Source organism: Callorhinus ursinus, unplaced genomic scaffold, assembly GCF_003265705.2.
Source record: "Callorhinus ursinus isolate GAN/ISIS: 27379988/994484 unplaced genomic scaffold, GSC_fseal_2.0 scaffold89, whole genome shotgun sequence".
Classification (NCBI taxonomy): domain Eukaryota; kingdom Metazoa; phylum Chordata; class Mammalia; order Carnivora; family Otariidae; genus Callorhinus; species Callorhinus ursinus.
Genome location: NW_027397151.1, coordinates 518,561 through 538,312, shown reverse-complemented (window position 1 = coordinate 538,312; position 19,752 = coordinate 518,561). Strand labels below are relative to the sequence as shown.

The window sequence follows — 19,752 nt, the reverse complement described above, 5'->3', positions numbered from 1 at the left end:
AGGGGGGGTCCGCGTGGACGGGGCTCCCACCGGGCCGGGGGAGGGGGGGTCCGCGTGGACGGGGCTCCCACCGGGCCGGGGGGTCCTCCACCGGGCCGGCGGAAGCGGGGGCGTCCACACGGTCCCCACACGGCTGGGGTCCGCGCCCAGCCCAAAGGCCATCCCCACCGCCCCCAGCCGCCCGCCCGCCGCCTTCCGGCAAAATGGAGGCGGACGCCGCCGCCGACGCCGCCTGACGCGGGCCCGTGACGCCCGTGACGCCCGTGACGCCCGCCGCGCGCCGCCGCCCCTCCCCCGCTCCCCTCCCCCCGCCGTAACGTCCTGACGCTCCGCAGGGACCCCTGACTGGACGGCGGCGCGCGGCGGAGCGAGAGGCCTCGCCGCGGGGGGGCCGCGGGCTCTTACCTGGGCCGCGGCCGGGCCTGCGCGGGCGCCGGCGGGCGGGCGGCGGCGGCGGCGTCAGGCGGGTGGCGGCGGCGGCGGCCGCGGGCTCCGCTCCTTGTTGGGGATTCGGCGGCGGCGGCGGCGGCGGCGGCGGCAGCCCGGGCGCGCGCTTCCTAGTGACGCAGGCGGCGGGGCCGCGCACGCAGGGCAGGGGCGGGCCCGGAGACTTATTTGGCGCTCGGTGGGAAGGCGTGCAGCGCCGAGAAATAAGGCCCGGCGGGCCCCGGTGCGCGTGCGCGGGGGGCAGGGGCGTGGTCCGGGGCGGACGCGGCGGCACCTTCGCCAGGCCCCGCCCCCCGGAGCACCTGCGGCTTCCGTCCACTCAACTGCCCGACGCGGGACACCCGCGCGGAAAGCTTGCTTAGGGAGACTTCTCGAAGGATTGCGGGGGGAGAGTGTGCGTGAACAGTAAGTGACAAACCAGATGTAGGTCCGCTTCTCGTCTGAAGCGTGTGAAAGGCTGCCTACCCAGAGACAGGCTCCAGAAGAGCGGTTTGTCTAGTCCGCATCCTGCGGTGAGCCCGTTTTATTGCTTACAGTAGCCCTTGGAAAGGGCCTTGAGCGTTCTTTGTGAACCCGCGCTGTGCCGGACCTTGTGCTGACCGCCCCTGCCCTCAGCCTGGCCGGGGCTATAGCCAGTGGCCACGTGCTCGTTCACGTTTCAGTTAATTAAAGTTCAAATTCAGTTTCTCGGCTTTCGCTGAGCCCTGAGAGACACCCAGATGTAGGGCTGGGGAGCTCTGAGAATCGCCCGCACTCGCTCCTTTCAATTCCTTTTAATTATAGGCAAAGGCCTTGCATTTCCAGAACGTAAGAAGTTAAGCATTACTCGGTTTTTATGGAGTGCCTTGGATTTGGGAGTCAGGTACAACCGTCCTTGTTGCTTGATTGAAAGGTGCAGCGAGAGGGCCCGCGGTGGTGGTTATGGACGTTGATCTGCCCTGTGCGGGGCTCTTGGCCGGAGGACTCCGGGATCAGGCATGGTGCTGGGCAGTGGGGGGCGGTACCCAGAGAGCGGCGGAGGCGGCCCACTCTCAGAACAAGGCAGGCAGGCCCGAGCTCTCCTGATGTGGGTGTGATTCCTCTCCCTGCGAGCAGCCGGAGAAATGCAGCCCCCGGTGTGAGCGTGCTCCCAATGAGGGCAGCGAGAAGGCAAGCCATGAGCCTGTGTTCATACTTCAGTGGGAAGATACCGAAGGCCATTTCCCAAATGGGAAGTTTTCAAGCAGACTTCATTTCAGTGATGTTATAATTCATTCTGTTTTCAGTAATTTAGAGTATACTTAAGCCAGCGATGGAAAAAGATTATTCTTTTTAAGGTTAAACTATTGGGGCATCTGGGTGGCTCAGTCGTTAAGCATCTGACTTTGGCTCGGGTCATGATCTCAGGGTCCGGGGATGAAGCCCCGAGTTGGGCTCCCTGCTTAGCGGGGAGTCTGCCGCTCTCTCTCCCTCTACCCCTCCCCCAACTCGTGCTCAGTCTGTCTCTCTCTCAAATAAGTAAATAAATTATTTTTTAAAAGTTTAAACTATTGAGCTTATTTTGGTGCTGCTATTTTATTTCCTGGTAAATACGAGAATGGTGGTGCACGACCTGTGTCTGTCATTTATCTCATGTTCTTGAAATGATGCCAGTAGAGTCCAAGGGAGAAGGTTCAGAAGGATGCTGGTGACGGTGTCTGCATCAGCTGCCTGCCGTTGTGACCACCAGCCCAGAGTCTGCGGGCACCCAGACTACCTTGTCACTGTTTCCACTGCTGCATGACCTCCACCTGTTTTTGTCATAGGACCTCAGGCCCAGCTTTGGAACGTGTGCTCACCTCTTCTGTCTGCCAAAGAGCGAAGTTACAGCACCGGGCTCTGCTTGGCCGAGGGGATGGATCAGTTTGTACCCGGGGCTGGAGTGGTGATTTCTCCCCAAGAACACCCATGTGAGATCCCCAGCCCACCCCAGGCCCCCCCCCCCAGAGTGTGTGTGGCGGAACACTGTGCATGTACCAGGAGATGCAGAGCCACAGGCTGGTGCAAGGTGTGCACAAGCTCAAGACAGCCCAGTGCCCTGATGGAAGAGTATGAAAAGCTCATTGGCATGATTTCAGATTCACATTGCAACCAACTTCTAGGAAACTGCCCCACATCAAGCTTTGGTCTAATATTAACAATCTATTAATACACACTTTCCTTCAACTATGGATCTGAGACCAGATTTTTTTTATCTGCTTCATCCGTTCTCAGTAACTTTTTTTTTCTAAAAAGATGTCACTCATTTTGGTTGTTATTTATTTTTTTATTTTATTTTATTTTATTTGACAGGGAGAGGGAGAGCACAAGCGGGGGAACAGCAGACAGAGGGAGGGAGCCCAGTGTGGGGCTCCATCCCAGAATCCTGGGATCATGACCTGAGCCAAAGGCAGACGCCCAACTGACTGAGCCACCCAGGCGCCCCTGGTTTTTTTGTTTTTTGTTTTTTTAACAGGAGAGAGAGAACACAAGCAGGGGTAGTGGCAGGCAGAGGAAGAGGGAGAAACAGGCTCCCTGCTCAGCGATGGGACTCGAACCCAGGACCCTGGGATCATGACCTGAGCCGAAGGCAGACGCTTAACCGTCTGAGCCTCCCAGGTGCCCCTGGTTTTTGTTTGTTTGTTTGTTTGTTTTTAAGCAAACATTTTTATTAGATGTTTGTGCCATGATATCATACATGTTTTCACCAGGTCACTGAAATCAAATCTTTTTCAGGGTCCAGTTAATATCCCAGAGCCTTTGATTTTACTATTGTTTTTCCACTTTGCTTTTACTTTACATCTTTTATATTTTATTTCATTTTACTTTTCCACTATTCTGTCATTTTCCATCACATCTTACAGATCTTCTAAAAATAAGGGTTTTTTTTAAGTGAGATTATGATTTGCACTGATTTTTTTTACATGAGTATTGTTGACACATGATATTAGTTTTCATTTCAAAATGTTATGGGACGCCTGGGTGGATCAGTTGGTGAAGCATCTGCCTTCAGCTCAGGTCGTGATCTAAGGGTCCTGGGATCGAGCCCTGTGTCGGGCTCCCTCTGCTCCCTGCTCGTGCTCTCTCCCTCTCTCTTTCTCAAATAAATAAATAAAATATTTTTTAAAAATGTTATATCAACATGTAATGGGTGTATCATTTTAAATGAATTGCTATTTTTTAAATTTCAGAGTTTTAATTCCTAACGTGGTAACTGTCAATCTATATAATCCACATAAGCAAAAAGTTTATGAAACCAAAAAGTTGGTGAAGTTTTCTCAAAAGCCCCAGTACATCCATAAAATAGATGACAGCTGACCATACAGCCATTGAAGCCATGCTTATGACATGGACAAGTGCTAACCTGTTACGGTGTGTAGTTCTCAGAGGTTTGAATGTTGGCTTCCCTCAACACTGCTGATGGGGCAAATCCTCTCTGCAGGAAAGTTTTAGTGGATCGAGGTTTTTTTTCTTTGCACTTTGCAGTGATTCGGTGAGCATATATTACATGATAACCAGAAAGAAATATTAATGTCTCCCTGTTTTCCTCATAGTGGACATTTTGGAGATTAAAAACATTATAAATGACCTTGAAAACTCAAATTACTGTGCACTTATTGACTAGCATGGGGGTTCTCACGGGACAGGAGCTATGCTTTCAAATCAGCAACATTCTCTAGAGTGAGGGGCACATGTATTTTAGCACTCGCTAAAATACACCAATAAATGCATGAATACTTTAAAGTTAGTTATACTGGGGCACCTGACTGGCTCAGTCAGTGGAGCCTGCGAGTCTTGAACTCAGGGTTCTAAGTTCAAGCCCCATGCTGGGTGTAGAGATTACTTTTAAAAAATAAAATAAAGCTATGAATTATATATCTACAGCTTCTGTTTTTAGTTGAATCATGTCCCCCAAAGATAACGTTGACATCTCAATTCCCAGTAACTCAGAATGAACCTTATTTGGATATAGGGTTGTTGCAGGTATAATTAGCTAAAATGAGGTCATATTGGGTTAGGGGGGCCCCAATCCAATGACTGGTGTCCCACAGAGACTAACACACAAAAAGGGGAGGCGGCCATGTGACCACAGAGATTGGCATGACACATGCACAAGACAACGGATGCCAAAGATTGCAAGTGTCCTGCAGAACACCAGCTCTGGTCCCCAATCCCAGGGAAGGACCCCTGCCGCCAAGTGGAGGAGAGCAAAGCTCATCACAGCACCAGCCACCTGGGGTAAGAGTCCCAACACTTTTGCCCACTCCTGGCCTTGGAGTTGCCGAGGAAAACGTGAAACAGTCAAGTGCTGACAGAGCAGCTTTACTCATGCAAGGAAGAGACGCACAAGGTCTGCTTGGGCAGCTGGTCCCTGTGCACGCACCCCTCCTGTGCTGCAGTGGGGAGACCCAACCCGCTGGAGTCTGAGTACTGAAAGTTGGGGGGCATGCCTGAAGGTGCTCACCTAGGGTACTCACCTGGGGGTGCTCACAGAGGGTGCTCACAGAGGGTGCTCACCTGGGGTGGTCACCTGGGGGTGTTCACCTGGGGTCCTCACCTGGGGGTGCTCACCGAGGGTGCTCACCTGGGGTGGTCACCTGGGGGTGTTCATCTGAGGGTGCTCAGCTAGGCCGCTCACCTGGGGGTGGTCACCTGGGGGTGTTCACCTGGGGTCCTCACCTGGGGGTGCTCACTGGGGTGCTCACCTGGGGCGCTCACCGAGGGTGCTCACCTAGGCCACTCACCTGGGGGTGTTCACCCAAGCACGACAACAGGACAACAGATCGCTCACGGACCTTACGGCAGGGAAAGATGTCCTGTACAAGTTCTGTGGGCTCCTTATTTGTTGGAAAGAAGGGTTCCAGGCCCAAAGCCCATTGCTAAGTGGTTTTGTTTGGGGTGGAAAGACCACCTTTCCTGACAGCGAGAGTTAGGAGAGGCCAAGATGACCCTGCAGTACAGGCTTCAGAGGAGGCACGGCCTTGCGACACCTCGATTTGGGGCTTCTGGCCCTAGAACTGCGAGAGAACGTGTTGCTGATGTTTTAAGCCCCCCGCGTGTAGCAGTTGTCACAGCAGTCCTGGGACATGGCTAGAAATGTGAACTAGCAACACATCTTCAGCAAAGAGGGAGAGAACCTCCCCTGAGCCTGCCCGGCAGGAAGCGTGGGACAGCGGCAGGGGGCCTGTGTGGGATAGACAGCTCTCTGGGCTACCATCTGGCCGGTGCTGCTAGATGCCGTATTTGGGGGCTGGGGGCCCACTGCAGCCCCCACACACTGAGTGAACACCAGCTGTGTCCAGAACACACAAAGTCACTCAAGGCAGCACGTCTGATGTGGTTTTAAAATATGCCCACTGGGGCGCCTGGGTGGCTCAGTCATCAAGCGTCTGCCTTCGGCTCAGGTCATGATCCCAGGGTCCTGGGATGGAGCCCCACATCGGGCTCCCTGCTCAGCGGGAAGCCTGCTTCTCCTCCCACTCCCGCTGCTTGTGTTCCTTCTCTCGCTGTCTCTGTCTTTGTCAAATAAATAAATAAAATCTTTAAAAAAAATAAAAAAATAATAAAATATGCCCACGGATTCTTTTCATCACAGGGGGAGTCTGCCTCCTCTTGAGTGCTGGCTCTTCTCAGTGACGTGCTTCTGACATGGAGAATGCGTGGGACTCTGCCCCCTCTCCCTCTCTGACAGCTCGCCCTGGGGGGCCAGCAGCCACGGGCCGAGGACGCCCATGCAGCCCTGGGGAGCGACCACGCAGGAGGACCAAGGCCGCCTGCTGACTCTGTGTGGGTGAGCTGACTTGAGGATCCTCCACTCTGGTCCAGCTTTGGGGGGACCAGAGCCTCAGCCAACGTCCTGACTGCAACCTCGGGAGAGTCCCTGAGCCCGACTGCCCAGCTCCTGAATTCCTGATTTAAGGACGTGGTGAGATAAGGAGTGATGTTCTAAGCCACCACTTGAGGTAATTTGTGACACAGCGTATATAATACAGGATTGGCTCCCCAGAAGGACTCCCACCTTTGCTTTTTTATTGTTAGGGAAAGTGTGATTTGTCTGTGAAGGGTTCCCCATCCTTGCCCAAGTCAGAGGCTCCACGTGGTGACTGTTACAAATGCCGTCTGCCCCCTAATGCCTGCTTAGGGTCCCCTAAGAGTAAGCCCTGGCCTGTGATCAGCCTGGTCCTCTGGGAACGCCAGGCATGTGCTTGTGTGTGGTGTGTGTCCATGTGCCCAGGATACCAGCATGCAGAACTCACGTCTCATAAAAACAACACACTCCCTTTCTCTCCCACCTTTCTCCCAGCTCTTCCTCTTGCAGGTTTCTGAGGTCTCTGTCTTTTGGGTGGCTGTGTGTCCTAGATTCTGACTTTCCCACCTCTCCCTGGGCAGGGGAAGGAGGGGATATGGTGAGAGGTCCTTGGAGCCTGGGGAAGTAGCCAGGACCGCCTGCCCCAGGAGAGGTCGGTGAGTGTGGGGGAGAGCTGAGGGGTCTCTCTGGATCCTAGTGAGCAGGCACCTATCCAGGACCTGGACCCGAGGCCCATGTGGAGGCCTGAGCATAACCTGCATGGACATGTGCCAAGTGTGCCTCCTCCCTAGCACAGGGGTCCCTGCTGGGCACCCCAACTGGCTATCTGGGTCCCATGGGACAGGCAGGCCACCAGTGTGAGTCAGGATGTCTGCTTATTCTCTTTGCCACTCTAGGTCCCCACCTTGGAGCCAGATCTGTGTCTGTGAACAATCAGCTGCCCAGTGGGGGCCACAGAGCCACGGAGTACAACCCTGGGACCCGCTAGGACCCACTCCACATCTGAGCAAGACCCACAGAACACTGCAGTGAGAAGGACAAGCCTCGGACCTCAGACCCTCATGTGTTCTCCGTTAGCAGCAGCCTGGGGCCCAGAGCCCAGGCCAGCGGGAGGCCTTGGGCCTGGGGAGAGGGGGGACAGCCGCACCTGCCCGGTGGGCCCTGCCTCCTCCTCCCTCACACCCCCACTGTCTCCTGGGGCTCCAGAGGGGAAAACGGGCTTGTGTGTCATTTACACACTCATTCCTTAACGCCTCCGTTGTCATTAGAACTATCGGCGATTGTGATAAGAACAAGCCTGATAACCAGCTTCAGTCCCTAGCTACTTACCTAGCATTCGCGCCCCCTCCAGCAAGGGCCTTGCAGCCCCTTCTGACCCCACAGAGGCAGGATGCACACGGGGCAGTTCAGCCGCTTCCGAAACACACAGGCTTTGGCTTTTTGTCTTTAATCATTCATTTGATTTAATTTTAAGTTCACTTTCACTACGTGGATGAGATGGGTACATATCACACTAGGCTTCCACTATGAGAGAGCGGCCGCTGCTGAAGGAAATCCAGCCCTCCCTTCTCTTTCCGTGTCCCTTTCTGAGTCCCACAGGAGTGGCGTGGGGGACAGCTGGGTTCCAATCCTGGCTTGTCACTCCCCCGGAGGCTGTGTGGGGAGGGTGGGCATGGGGCCCTCCTTCCCCCTAAGCCTGTGGTAGAGGATCAGCATCCACCTGTGCTCTCTGGCTGGGCCCTGGGAGTGCACTGGCATAGATTTCTGTAGGATGGAAGCCAGGGGCCCCAGGGGGCTGCCACCCACCTGGTTTCTGAAGTGCTGGCTCTGGGTCCTGCTAGAACTTGCAGTCTGTCCCCTCATGCTTTCCACCCAGAGGATGGTCAGCAGGGACCCTGCCCTCAGTACTCAGCTGCGGGATGGGGCTGCCAAGGCCCAAAGACTGAACGCCCCCCATGGCCAGCAGCTGACAGTCCTCAAAGGCCAGTGCTGGGAATCTGGAGGAGGAGAAGGAGCCCAGTCCAGGAAGGTCTTGGCAGGAGAGGCCTGGAGCCGGGGCGGGGGGTACAGGTCAAGAAAGTCAAGGATGGACTAGGTAGGAAGGTGGTTTGGGAATCCCATCCCCCAACATCTGAATCTGCAGGCAGCTGGTCTCCTACTCGCCCTGCTGTCTGCTCCCTGAGGGGCACTTGTGGCTGCCACTCACTCCCACCTAGCCACACTTGTCCAGAAGTTAGCCTGAAAGCCCCATGGCCCGGAGTATCATGGGAGCATCATTCTACCAGGGTGAGGGCACAGGAAGGGGCCAAGACTCCAAAGGGCTCTAAAGATGGGGTCCTCCAAGGGTCTGTAAAGCCTAGGGGGAGAAAAGGAGTGATGATGGAGGAGGGCTTTCCCCACATGAGTACTGGGCCAGACGTTCTTAGGAGGCGGGCACTCCTGGGAGGAGGGGCCAGCAAGAGGTGTCCGTGCAGCCCACAACCCTGTAGACCATGGCAGAATGCCCACTCCCCTGAAGACTCAGGCCAGGCCACGTCCCCCCCCCCCCCCCCCGGTTCCCCCCTCCAGGCCCGGGGGGCTCAGGACCCCCCCCCACCCATTCCAAAACATTCCACTGCACAGATGGCACCATGGCTGACCTGGCCACACATGGCCCAGAGGTCGTTCTTCCTTCCTCCCCCCTCCCACTGAAGGCCTTGCAGGTGGTGTCACCTTTGCCTGTCAGCGGCAGGGAGCTGGCTCAGAGGACGTGCCCTAAGTACAAGGTGCTCACAGGACGAGCCAGTATAAGGACCCACATGTTCCTGCTACCACCACTGGATTTATTGAGGTTGTCACCACATCTGCTGAGAGGGCCACCAACAGGGGACCCAGCCACTGCCTGGCCTGGTGCCTGAAGTGAGGGACTGTGTGCCAGGCCCTGGCGGCTCCTGGACGGGGAGCCTGCGGAGGACTGGACGGTTGAGAGCGGAAAGAGAAGCGGGAGCTGGGAGTGCGGGGAAGGGAAGGGGCAGGAGCAAAAGTTGCATCTAGACAAAGTGGCACAAGACGAAACCAGAACCCGCATGTGTTGATGTCTCCTCTCAGGATCCAGGCGCCTCTGCTCCGCAGCCCCTTAGCCGGACATCTCCTCTCGCTGCTCCTTGTTCCTGCGCACCTCAGCTGCGTGCAGCTCCTGCGAGGACAGGTGGAGGTGGGCGGGGCCCTGCGCCCGCCGTGGCGGCTGGGGGGGCTGCCCCTCCCCCCACGCCCAGGCTTCAAGGACCCTCCTAAGTGCAGGAGAAGCGACCAATGGGACCTCTTAACGACCAGGATGGAGGAGCAACAGAGAGCAGGGGGAGGCCCATGTCCTCTCCTCGAAGTGTGGCCTGAGTGAGGGGGCTGGCCCTCAGCGCGACAGGTTGGCACCCAAACCAGAGAGCGAGCCGTGACTCCAGGGAACTTCCTTGGGTTTGCAAGCTCCAGGGTACCCCCTGGCACCAACCTGGTCCCACCTCACGGGCTGAAGCAGAGGCTACTCCAAGGGGGCTCCGGCCAGGGCGGGGCCTCGCCTCACTCTGGGCTGCCTCCATGCCCGACAGGGAGCAGCCGGGCTGCGAGAGCGCTGGTGGTGCAGTGGGAAGGGACCACCAAAGGACGGGGGGACCCCCGGGGGCTTCCCTGGCCCCCCAGCCTAAAGCAGCTCCTCCCCTCTTCTAGCTCAAACCCGCGTCTTTCGCAGCACTTCAAAAGTAATGACTATCGGTTTATTACTGCGGTCACTGGCCGTGTGCCACCAGGACCGGATTGGGGGCGGAGGCCGAGGCCGCAGGCGCCCAATAAACGCAGGCGAAGCCCCCCCACTTCCTGCTGCCCGGGATCCGCCCCGCCCCGGGCACCGCCCCCCCGCGCGGAGCCCCGCCCCTCAAGACCCACTGCTCCCGCCCTTCGCCCCGCCCCCTCCTCGATCCTGGTCCGGAGTTCTCCGGGCCCCGCCCCGGCGCGCACCTTCTCGCGCAGCCGCTCGCGCAGCGCCGCCAGGTGCGCCTGGCGGATCTCCTTGCTAAGCTCCATCTTGTAGTTGAGCTTTTCCTCCGCCAGGCGACTGAAGTTGTTGTTCTCCTCCAGCGCCTTGTGCAGCACCTCGCGCTCGTGCTCGCGCCGCTCAGCCAGCTGCTTTAGCACCTGCGCCTCCTGCGTCTGTGCGGGCAGACAGGGGCGCGCGCGTGGGCGGCGGCCGGGCCCCTGCCCCCAGCCCCCCACGCAAGCCTGGCCTCCCCGCGCGCTGTCTCGGCTCCGTCCAGTGCCCATTACCCTGCCCTGCTGCCCAGCCCGAGCCGGCTACCTGCTGCCCACTGGACGTCGGGTCTACACGGCTCTGCCGTCGCGAGGGTATTCATCTGGTCCCAGTTTGCCTGGGACTTCCTGGGCTTTAGCACCGCAAGGTCCGCGTGCCAGGAGAACCCCCAGCCCCAGACAAACCGGAAATTGCTCACCCTTTCTGCCCGTCGTCAGCCCGTGGAGCTGTCCCTCCTGCTAGGCTGAGGGCGCCCACGCAGCAAGACAGGCTCTGTCCCGCTCGCTACCGCCTCCAAAGCCCGTGGTGCACTCAGGGAATGTTGGAGGAGCAGAAAAAATTCAAAACTTATGGGCTGTCATGGAACCTGCACCATCTCCTCCTCAAACGTCTGCCCGCTGAGCTCAAAGTAGGTGCTTGATATGCACTGGGTTCTGAATTCCCTGAGGTGCGGGGGACTGTGTAAGGGTCCCCAGGGCTGCCGGAGAAGGGACTAGTTGGAGCGAGGAGACTGGAACTGCGGGTGCTGCGGCCCTGTCCAGCCCTAGTGGGGGAGGGGCTGCCTGGAGGCCTGGAGGAGAGGTGAGGGTCAGAGACGCAAGGGCTCTCAGCTCCTTCACGAGGCTGCTGGGCCCACCCACGTGCCACTCACTGCTAGTTAATCCTAGGAGGCCTGGGTCCCCAGGTTTCACTGGGACATGCTATAAGGGATTTGGAGCCAGTGCCCTTGCCCAATGGGCTTGGGCATCAGGACCGCACTCCTGAGAGTACTCCTTTTGTGTGTGTTTCAGTGGGGGGCTGGTGTGGGGGGAAGGAACAAGGAGGAAGCCTGGAGCGCATGCCCCCCTTCTCCCAGGGGCCCCCTGAGCTCCCAGCAGGTGTGGGCTTGCAGCCCCCAACATATGGGAGTCCCTTTCTTCTCACTCACTTCTCTACCCTGGAGAAGGATGCCAGCCCAGACTCATGTCCCAGGGCCCCCTCCTGGCCATGGCCAAGGACACCCCCTCCCACAGTCTCTGGTTCCTGTGCCTCTCCAGCTGGCTGCCATTGGGGAACCCTTCACCTCCCTGTCCTATTCTGATCTCCCAAGAGGAGATTCAGGGAGCCATGAGACCCTCTCCACTCCAGGCCAACAGCCAAGCAGGGGCTCGGAGCACCCTGTGCCTTGGGGACCCTGTCTGTGCCCAATGAGGCCTTCTGGCCACCTTCGTCAGGATCTGGGGGCAGGGGTGGGTTCCTCACCTTCCTTCGCTCCTCAGCTGCCTCCAGCCGCTTCTGCAGTTCCTCCAGGGAGGTGTCCTTCCTCTTGGGGGGAGAGGAGAGCACTGGGCTCTCGGGGGACAGGTCAGAAGGGGACTTGAGGATGACCTCGAAGCTCTGGCCAGAGGCCCTCTTGTCCAGCTGCTTCACCTCCATGTCTGCAAAACCAGATTGGGCTTCAGGACTCTGAGGGGCCATGTCCCCAGTACACATCCAGATCAAGGGCTGAGGGAGGGAGCACGGCTGCTCATGTGGGACCCCCGGGCCTGAGCACCCAAGGCTTCCTCCCATCGGAGACTCCCTCTCCAGAAGCCAGCTGAGCTGAGGGGGGTGGTCAGAGAGGCTATGGGACCAGGGCGCAAGTAAAGGAGGAGGCAGGCACTGACCAAGCAGGACCTGGCAGCTGCCTGGGACACACTCACCCCCATACTGGTAGATGGTGTTGGGGTGCGGCTGTGAGTAGAAACAGGAGCAGATGAGCGACAGCACTGACAACTCCTTCATCTTCTCCTTGTAGGCTGTGGGCGTGAGGCCAGCATGAGAGGGCGCCATGGCCACCTCCTGACCTCACCTCCCTGGCTGCCTCTGTCTTTTCCTCCTCAGTGCTCCCCTGCTGTGTCTCTCCAAAGCCGGTGCGTCTTGCTCTCCTTACCCTCGCCGCTCTCCCTGTCCCCACTCCCAGAAGCTGACCTTGTCCCTGGCACAGCCTCCTTCCCGTGGGACCTTGTCCCTGGCACAGCCTCCTTCCCGTGGGACCTTGTCCCTGGCACAGCCTCCTTCCCGTGGGACCTTGTCCCTGGGCACAGCCTCCTTCCCGTGGGACCTTGTCCCTGGCACAGCCTCCTTCCCGTGGGACCTTGTCCCTGGCACAGCCTCCTTCCCGTGGGTTGCCCCGCATTGTTCTAGTACCGCCTTCCTTCTCCTTTTCTCTCTCGGTGTCTCCGTCCCGTTCCTCTACATGGCTGTGTGTTTGTTGGTCTCTGGCCACCCCTCTGTCTTCCTGGCTCAACTCTCTCTCTCTCTCTGCATGTCTCTGTGACGCTTTGTCACTGTGTATCTTCCTGGCCCACCGTCCCTGGCCCCCCACGCCCCTCCCTCCTTCCTGCCCCTTCCCTCTTAACAGATGTTAACCACCACACTCATGACTGGGCCAGCACAGGTGTGGAGCTTCTGCAGGCAGCACTTTCTTGGTCTGTACACCTGGGTGAAGCTGTCAGACTTCCTCCTGTGTGACCCCCGCCCCCCCATTTACCCTGATGGCATTGCAGCCACCCCAGGTGAAACGAGGCCATCACCAGGCACACACTCCCTGCCCATCCAGAGCCAAAAGGTAGGGAGCTGTCCGTTCAGCACCAAAGCCTGCCCTCTAGTCTCGCAGAGCAAGTGCCCACAGCCAGTGTGCCCCGTGTCCAACCAGAAAAGGACGTACACTTGTCTGCTGAGGCCCTGAGTCCTGTCAGGTGAAGGGGAGAAGCCCACTGTCAGAATGGAAATAACTGAGCTTTCTGTGGCCCATTCATGACAAGCCAGGCCCTAAGGTAGACACACTGGCCCAGTGTCTCACTAATGCTTAACAATCTTCAAGCCCAAGACTGTCCCCGGGCTCAACTGAGATGACACTGGGCCCCAGTGGCCAGGGTGACTTGCCCAAAGCTCCTCAAGTGCAATCCCAGGTGGTCTGTGTTCTTTACACTACTCCAGCAGGTCCTCTAGACTATGTCAGAGACCCATCCTCCTGCCACCCTAGCTGGAGAAGCTGGTACAGGTCTCCAGAGAGACACTCCAGAGAGGGAGTCTGGCTTCCATGAAGGGGTCTTCCAAGGAGCAGACACAAATTTGGACAATAAACTTCCTGACTGGGGCGCCTGGGTGGCTCAGTCGGTTAAGCGTCTGCCTTCGGCTCAGGTCATGATCTCAGGGTCCTGGGATCGAGCCCCACATCAGGCTCCCTGCTTGGCGGGAGTTGGCTTCTCCCTCTGCCGCTTCCCCCTCCCCCGGCTTGGCTCTCTGACTCTATCTGTCAAATAAATAGATAAAATCTTAAAAAAAGAAACTTCCTGATCAAATTTCACACAAGACAATGTTTTAAAATTGAGTTAATGTGGAGTTGGGGAAAGTGTTGGTGTAGAAACAGGACACAGGACAGAAATTATCAGGCCCTTGTCTGAGAGAGGAGCTCATGGTGAACAGGGTTTCTCCACAACCAGTGCAGAGAATGATGTTATTGGATCTAAACGTCCTGATGACCCAGACTCTTCTGGAGAGAGCCCAAGAGACTGTAAAGGGAGCACAGAGGAATCCTGGGCAGGCAGCAAGGAGAGCCTTTAAGGGGCGTGGAGGGGTAGCAGGGCAGAGATATGTACCTTGGTCATTGGCTTCAGGAGGCTGGGAGGGAAGTGGGCTAGATGTGTGCAGGCCTCAAAGGGGATTTTGGCTTGACATGTCAATTTTATTTTTTTTACAAGCATAATCTATTTGTGTATTTCTTGTGCTATTAAAAGTTAATTTTATTTATTTTTTTAGAATCATAGAGTTTTTAAAAAGTTTTTTAAAGTATTTATTTGAGAGAGAGAGAGAGAGAGAGATTGAGAGAACGAGTGGGGGGAGTGGCCGAGGGAGAAGCAGACCCCCCAAAGAGCAGGGAGCCCGATGCGGGACTCGATCCCGGGTCCCTGGGATCATGACCTGAGCTGAAGGCAGACGCCCAACTGACTGAGCCACCGAGGCGTCCCCTAAAAGTTAATTTTAAAAAGGGGGAGAGGATTACCTCATACTAACGTGCTGGGGAGTTAGAAGGTGTAAGACCGGGTAAAGCCAGCTCTTCAGAAGCAGCAGACCAGGAGACATTTGGGCATTTGGAAAGGCTAAGGAAATAGACAGCCCTGTGCTCAGAGGGAGGGTGAGGAGGGGAACAAGAAGGGGTCTGGGTCAGGGGGGCATACTTGGATCCTGGGAGAGGCCAGGAAGAAAGGGGCTTGGCTGACCTTGCCACCACCTGCCTCCCTGGCAACAGACACTGCCTCTGCCACCTTCCAGGCAGCCCTTCCTCACCACATGTGGAAACCTCCAAATGGGTTTACCATACATGCCAGGAGCTTGGGGCTCACAGGTTCTCAAGCTCCTCTCTACCTTGAGCCTGAAGTTTTCCCAGGAAAATGAGCTGCACATTTATTACAGAGGAAGAACAAGTTTATGGACAAATGTCAGGGGACACCCTTCCAAGTACCTGTTGCCTGAGTATGAAAGGAGGTTGGCACCAATTTAGGGTGCAGGATGTGGAGCTTGGGCAGGTGTGGGCACCGCATTGTCAGGACACAGGGGAGAAGGTTGGGGGGTACTGGAGACTAAAGTCAGAGCTCTCTGAGGGCATTGACCAGCCCAGGGGACCAGTGTCCAACTAGGAAGTGAGGGACTGACTATGTCTTGCAGCTGGTAATAGGGATGCAGCTCAGCGTCTGATGGTCATGGAGATTCCCCAGGTTGGTTTCTCCTGGGCTGATGGCCCATGAGGAGCTTCCTTCCCAGAAGACTCATCCTAAGTAGCCAAGTGGGAAGGGGCACTCCCCCCACCCCAGGAGGGAGCTTGGGAGTGAGACTTGCTGTGTGGTCTGGCTGCAAGTTGGAGGGAACTGGACAGCAGGGAGGGAAATTGGCAAATTTTCAGACATTGAGCAAGGGGAAGCTCACACATGGGGCTGGAGAGCAGGGCTGGGCCCAGCAGCTCACAACACAGGAGGTTACACCTATGTCCTCAGAACTGGAGGGGCTTAAAGCTCATGTCTCACTGCAGAGGGAAGAGGTTGAGGCCCAAACCCATCTAGGCACCTCTCCATCAACAGAGCTCAAGCCAGGAAGCCCCTCTGCAGCTTGGGGGCATGCTGTTTCTCCCCCTCGCCAGGACCCTTCTCTTCCTTCCCCATCACTGCCTTCAGGGAGTCGTTATAAGCAAATCTCTGGCATGAGCTGGATTGCTTTCATCTCCCTCTTCCTCTTCATACTAAATGTTAAATATGCAAAAACGCACATTGGCTTTTTGGATGCTTAGATCCTAGGTGAGCAAGAGTGAGAAGGCACCAGATCAGCCGACAGTGGCATGGTAACCATAATGGCAGCACCCCTGAGGTGGGTGCATTACATCCATACTCCCAACTGACCCTCAAGACCAGCCAGCACTTGTCAGATTCATTTCTACTGAGGAAAAAAAAAAAAAAAAAAGAGAGAGAGAGCGAGCAAGGAGCCCATCCAGAGTCACACAGCATGACAGGATGGGAGCCTGATCATGAGCCCCAGCCTCTGGCTGCACTTTCCTGTTGGGAGTCTCATGGTGGTGGGGGTGGGGGGTTGTCTATCCAGAACTGGGAAGGCAGGGCGCCCACAGATGCCCACTCACCCCTAGAAGGGTCCTGGAGGCTGCTGTGAATCGCTTCCTGGCAGATGGAGCTCATTGCCCCCCAGGCTGCCCCTCTCACTAGTCAGAGTCACGTGCAACGTGCTGGGAGCCCAGCATGGCAGGACGCGCCAGCAGATTCACCTCCTCTGGGGAGGAAACTCTGGGAAATGTGGCTGCAATAGTCACACTGCCTGGCATGGACTGGGCACCCATCTCTTGTCAGGCACTAGGCCAAGCACCTTTCCTGGAATGCCTTGTTCATCTCTCAGTACAAGTCCATGGGAGGCGCTGTCACCATCACCTCCATGCACTTAAGGCCTGAGAGCTTAGGGAGCACGGACGAGCCCTCTCGGCTCAACAGAGTTGCATAAGGAGATAAATATGAGCAAGACTCTACAAAAGTGTGTGAAGAGCTGAGTGTGTGGGAAGGACACCAAGAGATGGCCACGTCTCTCCAAGTGAGTCCCAGTGACATAGCCCATCAGCAGATGCTCAAGGGAAAGGTGGTGGGAAAGTCAACAGAGGAAGAGAAAGCTAAGGTCAATCTTGTGGTGACTACAAGGTCATAGCAGAAAATGACTCTTCACCCTAGTCACCAAGACCAAACGAAGCCCACCAGTGAGCCGAGGCAGACAGGCCACTGAGGCGTGGAGCACCAGAGGCCACTCCAATCAGAGACTTCTTTTAACCAAGAAGCCGTAGCTGGGATTCACTTAAACTGATTTTGGCCACAATTACTGGTCTGCTCACATAGCCACTTCTGGGTCAAGCCACCTGCCTATCAAATTTTTATGAAGGTGGGCATAGGCATGCACACATGTGGGCTGCACTCTCTCTGGGGCAGCCCTGACAGTAAAACAGGAAAGGTCCATCCCCACCTGACTTTGTCAGGAGGCAGTTCTCCGGGCTGGCTCACGGCACATCTATGAGGCAGTGGCCGTGCTGATCAACACTGATTGCGCTTATGGTTTCCCTTTTCACACCAACAGCAACCTGGACACCCAGAAAAATCCTGGGACCAAGCATGGGTCAGCAGCACCCCAAAACCTGGCAAAGGAGGGCTCATGTCAGGGGGCTTTTGAGGTCAGCACATCTGCGCCCACCTGTGGTGGTCATCAACAGTGCAGCTTCGGCTGCATCCCCTCACCACCTAATCTGTCTGCTTACCTGTCAGATGAGACCTACTGAGCAGGGGTTTTACTAAGAGAAAAGGCTGAGAGCATCTCCCACCAGTGGTTGCTCATTGTCCCCCACTCGGGCACAGACCGGGGCCTGAAGCCCTGCCTCAGTGTGGGACTGGACTAGCGCTCTGGCCACGGGAAGGAAAGACCACCCTCAGTTCCTGCCCAAAGCTGAGCCCAATATCTCTGAGGAGGTCAACAAGACAGAGCAGGGGGCAGATGAAGGCCAGATGGACAAGACCCTCATGGTCTGTGTGCAGGAGGGGTGTGGTCAGTGACACATGTGGTCCCCTCCTTGACAAGTGCAGAAGTCACCTGGGGCCTGGGACCCACAGGGCCTGAGAAGCTGGTCAGGGCAGGGCACATGTGAGTGCGTGGAGCCAAACTGTGTGCCACTCCAGAGAGAATCAGGCTAGCTAGGGAGAGGGGACCCCCAGAATGGAGGGAAGGCTGGGCTGGGAGTAGAGTTCTGAGTCCAGGGGGAAATGGGGTGGAGGTGGGGAGCCACTACCCTGATGTCCCTGGCGATGGAGTGCAAAGACGAAGTTGGTCCCGGGGCGGCCAGACAGGCCAGAGCGTTCCTGGGGAGAGCAAGCCCCATGTCCTCACGCCCAGGGTCACCTGGCCCCATGTCCACCCCTCCGCCAGAGCCGCGCCTGGCTCAGGTGTGAGGGGAGGGTCGCAGCCTTGCGGGCAGTGGATCCGCAGCTTGGGAGGCGGGGCTGTGGGGGAGGGAGGGGCAGACCCCTCCTTGCTGGGAGGACTTGGAAACTGCAGCGGCCCCTCCTCCATCCAAACCCCGCTGCGCAAAGGGCGGTGGCTTTTTCGACCAAAGCAGGTGGTACCATGTCGCAGAGCGGTCCCCAAGCCCGGAGCAGCGAGGGGAGGGGACGACCACGCTAGACGCGGGCGCGGCTCCGCTCGCTCCCGGCTGGGTTTCTCCTCCCCCGTCCTTCCGCAGCGTCCCTCCAGCCCCCAGGGCGCTCCATTGGCGCAGATAACGGCCTGGGCTCGCTGGCAATGGGTCCTACCCTCCTAACCCCCACCCTCGCGAAGGCGAGGTCGGACCAGGGTCTGCGGTAGACAGACGCCTCGGGGGACACTGTCTACACCTCCCCAGCGCGCCCACCTGGGGGCACGATCCCGCGCCCGGACCCTCGGAGCCACCCTGCCACAGTCGCGCCCGGCCTGACACGGCGGCCACGGAAGGGGCAATGCGCCCTCGCTCCGGGTGCTCGCTTGGGCGCGGCCCCTGCCCAGCGGCCCACGCCCACCGCACCCGCGCCGCAATCCTCGCCCTTGGGGCACCAGGTGTTCCCAACCCGTTGGCCCTGAACCCCGGTTCTTGCGGGTTCGGCCCGGCCGCGCCCCGCGCCCTTACAGAGCGTGAGGTCTGAGATGTGAAAACAGAGTCCGCCACCGGCCCCAGCTTCAGGCGAGGCCAGACAATGGCCTCAGCTCAGACCCGCCACCGTCCCAGGAAGACCGCGTCCCGGGCGCCTACCGGACAGGGTGCTGGCCATGGTGCTGGCGGCGCGGAGGCTGCGGAAGGCCGGGAGGCGCGGGCGGCGGCTGGAGCTGCAGTCGGCGAATGCGGCAGTGCTGGGGAGGGGAGGGAGCGAGGGCGGGCGGGAGGCGGGCGCAGAGACGGAGAGGGAGAGAGGGGGAGAGAGCGAGCGGGAGAGCGAGAGAGTGAGAGAGAGAGCGCTCGAGCAAGAGCATGTGCGAAAGCCTGGCTGCAGGCCGTCAGAGGAAGAGGAGAGGAGGGAGGGGAGGATGGGAGGGAAGGAGGGGAGGGGAGAGGCCACCCTGGGACACAGGGTGGAGCACTGCAGACACATGCCCACCCACCCATTGCTTACCTCTTGGACCCACCGCCCCAACTTGGCTTTGTGCAGGCTTAGGGGGATGGTGGAGACATGCCCCGTTCCCCAAGGTGGGCATGGCAGGAGAGGAGGGGCCCCAACATCAGGGTGGGGCTGGAGAGCTCTTCACTAAAGCCACCCAAGGCTGGGAGGTGCCTTCTGTGTGCCCAGGTCCGTGCTGAGGGGAAAGTGTGTCATAAGAGTGGGGGTAGGGATCGGTCTGGAAGGCCTCCAAGGAGCATCCCAGAGGACGAGTCAATTCTGGGGCAGAAAAGAGAGTAAATGGGGGTGGTGAGGTCTAGGGACAAAGGTTTTGAAGTGAGATAGAGAGGAGTTCCAGCCACAGCTCTGACACCCACTTGCTGTGTGACTGGGAGCGAGTTTCTGACTTTGTGGCTCTGTTTCTCAAGGGTAAGATACAGCAATAATGCCAGTCTCCAGATGGAGAAGAGAGGTAGAGTTGGTGAGTGTGGGGGTCAGGCCTCCCCTCCTCTCTGGGCTTAGGGTTCGGATTGATGTCCCCAAAG

The 19,752-nt window shown here is 57.7% G+C and overlaps 2 protein-coding genes across 2 annotated transcripts in view; both read right to left on the bottom strand.

Annotated features, from left to right (window-relative positions):
- GMEB2 (glucocorticoid modulatory element binding protein 2) overlaps positions 1-525 on the bottom strand; it is a 31,062-nt gene extending 30,537 nt beyond the window's left edge. The window contains exon 1 of the mRNA XM_025865051.2: positions 406-525. The gene's annotated coding sequence lies outside the window, so the exon portion shown is untranslated. The remainder of the gene's footprint in view (positions 1-405) is intronic.
- Positions 526-9,327: 8,802 nt separating this feature from the next.
- STMN3 (stathmin 3) lies at positions 9,328-19,013 on the bottom strand. Its single transcript, XM_025865093.2, has 5 exons — positions 18,865-19,013; positions 12,212-12,307; positions 11,772-11,947; positions 10,241-10,432; positions 9,328-9,428 (listed from the first exon to the last, which is right to left on the bottom strand). Exons 1-5 carry the CDS (start codon positions 18,881-18,883, stop codon positions 9,369-9,371), a joined length of 543 nt encoding a protein of 180 aa, XP_025720878.1. The 5' UTR covers positions 18,884-19,013; the 3' UTR covers positions 9,328-9,368.
- Positions 19,014-19,752: the final 739 nt, after the last annotated feature.